Raw genomic sequence first — 5,034 nt, 5'->3', positions numbered from 1 at the left:
TTGAGGAATTAAATCCCATAGCAGTCAGAGTGGGAGCTGAAGCCACCTGCAGCCCAATCCCAGTTATTGGAGCTAAGGCACAGGCGGGGCAAACACTCCAGGCTCTGTGTCTATGTGCATGGAGATGACAGTCGGGCTCCAGGCTCCTCCTGGGTCTGAGCATCCTGTGGCCAGGCTCTCCACCCAGGCGAGGCCCACCACGGCTCTGTCCTCTGCCAAGCAACATGGCTGAGCTCCTGGAGACGAGGGCGGGCCCAGGTCGTTGCTGCTTGCTGCTGGGAAAGGAGCCCAGATGGAGAAGGGAGCGGGGCCCTCAGGTAGAGGATCAATGTGTCCGTTATGTTGGGTATAGAGAGAAGTGGGTAGAGCTGCATGTGCATCTGATCCCAGCTGTGTCCTGAGAGGGCCCGCAGCCTGGACTCAGCCACAGCAGATGCCAGTTCCACAGTTGCAGGCACTGGTTCCATGGTTCCTGCTGTGCTCACAGGAGCCGGAGCTCCAGCATGGAGGCAGGTTCGGAGGGCACGGGAACCAGCAGAAAAGGGCCCCTACTGATGAGATCTAGGCCAATAGGCAGTGATGTTGAAGACCATAATCCATTGACTCAACCAGGAAATAATGGGGCCAGGCTGATAGCAGTGGACAGATCAGTCAGGGGAACGGTGCGCTCCTCCACGTGAGAGTGCTAGCCAAGGAGCGCGACAGGAATGGCACGCTGGGCGATCACAGATGGGTACCGAGTCAGAGGGATTCCCATCAGACAGACGCAAAGCAGCATCTCCCACACGTGACTTATTTTCAAGGTTAATGCTGGCTTTCCAGTGGAGCAGCCTGTTGGACCCCAGCTGAGCCGAGTGATCAGCGCTCCCATTGCCAGTGCTGGGTGTACCTGCCTCCAGGCGGGCCACACTGAGACGGCACAGACTCACTCTCGGGGTCCCTGCCAAAGATGCAGAACCTGAGCTTAAGCATGAAGAAACCTCAGGCAGGCCCAAACAGAGGGACTTCGACACGCTTGGTGGGTGCCCACACATGGAAGCTGGGGAGCCACTCCAGTTAGGAGACCTGGGAGACCCCAAGTAGAAATGCCACGTGGGACCCTGGACCCTGCGCAGGAGAGACAGTGTCAGGGCATTATCGGTAGAAACACCACGTGGGAGTATGGACCCTGCACAAGAGAGACAGTGTAGAAACGCCACGTGGGACTGTGGTCCCTGCACAGGAGAGAGTGTCAGGGCGTTATCCATGGAAACATCACATGGGACCCTGGACCCTGCACAGGAGAGACAGTGTCAGGGTATTATCCGTAGAAACGCCACGTGGGACTGTGGACCCTGCACAGGAGAGACACTGTAGAAGTGCCACGTGGGACCCTGGACCCTGCACAGGAGAGACAGCGTCAGGGCGTTATCCGGATGGTTGGTGACATTTGCACACGGGCGATGGACCGGGTCACATATTGTGTGCGTCCACCAAAGTACTGAGGTGTGACGCAGCACAGCGTCTCCAGCCTACCTCCTGTAGTGCAGGAAGCCTGTGCAAGGCCAGTGAGGAAGTGCACAGGGGCCCAGGGAGTGTCCCCCAGCACCCCTGACAAAAGCTGGTCCCTCCCCCGGCCCCAGCCAAGGAGCCAGGCCTGCAAAGCCGAGGCCAGGTGTGTGCAGAGGCACGTGTTCCCACTTCTCCTGTGGCAGAGGGAGAGCCTGTGGACAACAGTGGGGCGCTCTGCTTCCAGGCAGGCCCCACTGGGCTGAGCCGCACAGCCTGGCTTTGCCCTTGCCTGACTGCACCACCCACATCAACTGCCTCTAGTCCTTAAAACATAAAACTTCCCCCCAGGCACTGGCCGCCAGGGCTGAGTTGGAGGATGTGTTATGTCCCTGGGTCCACTGGGGGGCAGTGTTGGCCATGGCATTGGCGCCGGCTCTGCTGAGAGGCGTCGGAGTGACTGGGTTGGTGAGCGCCGGCCCAGCCTGATGGAACCCACTGTACCAGTTCCAGGCCTCAGCCTCTGAGAAGGACTTCTCTGTATCGCTCACTCACACATGTCCTCAAGACGCGAAGACATTTCAGCAGACCAAAGTTTCCTTCTCATTTCCTCCTAATTGTCCAGATACATGGAGACATCTTCCCCTCACCAGAGGGGTGCTGGGGCAGTCCCAGGCATGGGGGCAGATGGGTGGGCAGCCCCTGGAGCACACAGTGGGGAAGACATTCCTGAATATGTCTCAGGCTGTAGAAATCTTATTTTGTGGAAAGATTTTAGAGAATCATCAAAATAAACTTTTACCAAATAACATTTTACCAGAAACTGAATCCAAGAGAGGTAGAATCGTTCACTCCCTGCCCCCCAGGTCACTGTGTGCAGAATCACGTGACTAGGACATGGGCCCTGCAATCTGTGCCCTCCTTCCTGTGCCTGTGGGGTCAACAGCAAGAAGGCCCCTCGGTGCCCCTCAAGCCTGGCACCAGCCGCAAGGGCCTGGGGCAACATTGGGGCGTCTTTGCGGGGAGAGGGGACTGCTTTTGAAGAGGGAATTGTCTCTTAAATCTCTAAGTGTTTTGAGGTTTGCAAAATCTGTTTTCAGGATTGTTCTTTCCTCAGTTAAAGTAACAAAATAACCCAGGGTGTTCCTGTCGAGGACCCAAGGCTTTAGACCCAGACTTGGAGTCTCACCTGCCTGGCTGCTCTCCCCTAGCCCTGCACCATCTGCAATCTGTTTTACCAGCACAAGACCGCCCTTCCTCCAGGTCTGCCTTGGCCTCTCCTGGGCCCAAGAGCCCATTCTTGCCCATCCTCCCAGGGCCATGAGTGAGCCTCTGCCACACTTGCCAAGGGTGCTCACGGAGCAGGCACAAGGCCCGCTCACTGGAGGAAGCGAGTCCGGACTCGGGCTCAGGCCTGCGGCGAGCCTCTGTGGGGGCTGCCCTGCACCTGGCCTCGGCCGGGGCCCCGGCGCCACAGAACTTTCCCTGTCCAAGAGGAAGGCAGACATCTCTCCCCTTTGCTGTGTCATCCCCGCGGCCCCCGAGCGTCCCACATGAACCTGCGGCACATGCCCAGAGGCACTGCATACGGTGGATGCGCCCCAGGCCATCCGAAGAACAGCAGCACCCGGAAGGCAGCAGCACCTGCCAGCCCTGGGAGGCATACCAGGAAGCTGGCAGGGACAGGGTGTGCTGGCCTGTTCCAGGGACTCAGAGCTCGTGCGGCCAGGACAAGGTGCAGCTTGGCTCCTCACAGGGGCCAGGAGCGGCACGGGAGAAGTAGGTCGTCGGCTTCCCTCTCACCAGGGCCTGGACGCCACTGGTTTTTCCTGTGCCCCCATTTTTGGTCCAGGCATGCCTTTGTGTTGGGATTGCACTCTGTGGCACTGGCATCTGTGGCACTGGCGTGGCGTAGGCCGCACGTCCGGGCCAGGCACGCCTCTGTGTTGGGAGTGCACTCTGTGGCACTGGCATCTGTGGCACTGGCGTGGCGTAGCCGCACGTCCGGGCTCGGCTGAGCACGGACAGCGCAGTGATTCCCAGGGGCTCAAATCCAGGGTGGCCCAGGCCTGGGGTGCTGAGGGGGAGCCCAGCCAGCTCCACTGCCCCTGTGTCGGCCTCTCCCTCTCCGTAGCCGTTGTGCTCCCCCTGCACCTGCTTCAGGAGGGAAGCCACAGCCAGCCTGCAGCATGGTTGTGGGGTGTCCATCCGGCAGGTACAGAAAGGAGGGACCCCAAGGCGTGGAGGAGGGCCAAGCCATGCCAGCGGGAGGTGTCCTCCTGGGTCCTGGGCACTGCTAGAGGCCACAGCCTTCTCTCTGCTCTCCCTGGGGAGCTGCTGTGCTGGTTGGATGTCCTGAGATTCTCACTGTGTTCACTTGAAAGCCACAAAGGCAGGGATGGCGGGGAGGAGGCAGAGGGCTGTGAGGGCCCGGGGGCCACCCTGGCCTGGGAGATCTGTGGCCTTTATTCTATTTGTGGAAGAGAAGGAACCCACTGAAGCATTGGGAGCAGCGACCCTTTTTGTCTTTCTTTTGGAAGACGTCACCCAGTGGTGGCACCCAGCAGTGCCCACCCTGGGAGAGCAGGTGAAGAGGCTCTGTGGGCAGGCACCCCGGCGTCCTCCCATGAGGGCAGCCTCGCAGGGGTGTCTACCTGTGAGTTCCGTTACAGGGCCTCGCCAAGGGAGAGCTTTTCCTGCACCTCCGGCCGGTGGCATGCGCCCCCCAGACCTTATCTGTGCAGCAACTCCAGAGGAAGCTGAAGGAGGCAGCCAGAAAAATCCTCAGCCTCCGCCTGGAGAAGGAGCAGCTCATCGAGATGGGGAACAGGCTCCGTGCGGAGCTGGGCTGGCCCGAAGGTGAGTCTGGGAAGTGGAGGCCGTGGCCTGGGTGCAGGCCAGGTTCTGGGTGTGCGCCTGGGGTCAGTGGGAGGGCTCTGGCCGCAGCCTTCTCAGGAAGGCCCGAAGGAGTGCAGAAGCCCCTCTTGTGAGTGGGGCCTGGTTGGAGGCCACTGCACAGAGCAGGACCTCATCTCAGCTGCAGACACTCTGGGAACCCACTTTGCTGGCACTATTGTGAGAACAACGCCGCAGTTTAGCAAAGCAGCTGGCATTTCTGTGCGGCTCTGTGGCGAGCAGCAAAGATGGCCATAGACTTCTCCAGATAAAGACAGCAGTGTCTCTTATCTGAGGTGGAGGCTGGGCCTGTTGGACACAGACACACCCGGGCTGACTTCCTAAGAAAGGCAAGGGACACTGGCTTTATGACTGAGTGTTTCAGTGAGTCATTCATCTGTTCCTCCATGCATCTACCCACCTACCTATCCATCCATCCAACCACCCATCCTTCTACCCATCCATTCACCCACCCACCCATCCATCTATCCATCTATCCATCTACCCATCTACCCACCCACCCATCCATTCATCCACCCACTCATCTATCTACCATCCACCCACCCATCCATCTACCCACCTGTATATTCATCCATCCATCCATCCACCCATCCATCCATCCACCCATCCACCCATCCACCCATCCACCCA

At 59.3% G+C, this 5,034-nt stretch overlaps 1 protein-coding gene across 1 annotated transcript in view; it reads left to right on the top strand.

Annotated features, from left to right (window-relative positions):
- CCDC57 (coiled-coil domain containing 57) overlaps positions 1-5,034 on the top strand; it is a 142,921-nt gene that overhangs the window by 80,890 nt on the left and 56,997 nt on the right. The window contains exons 15-16 of the mRNA XM_011926598.1: positions 4,120-4,144; positions 4,242-4,323. Coding sequence (XP_011781988.1) covers positions 4,120-4,144; positions 4,242-4,323 — 107 coding nt within the window. The remainder of the gene's footprint in view (positions 1-4,119; positions 4,145-4,241; positions 4,324-5,034) is intronic.

This window comes from Colobus angolensis, unplaced genomic scaffold (genome assembly GCF_000951035.1).
Source record: "Colobus angolensis palliatus isolate OR3802 unplaced genomic scaffold, Cang.pa_1.0 Scaffold1, whole genome shotgun sequence".
NCBI classification, from domain to species: Eukaryota; Metazoa; Chordata; class Mammalia; order Primates; family Cercopithecidae; genus Colobus; species Colobus angolensis.
The sequence above is the reverse complement of the archived record's forward strand: the minus strand, read 5'-3'. Positions and strand labels throughout refer to the sequence as shown.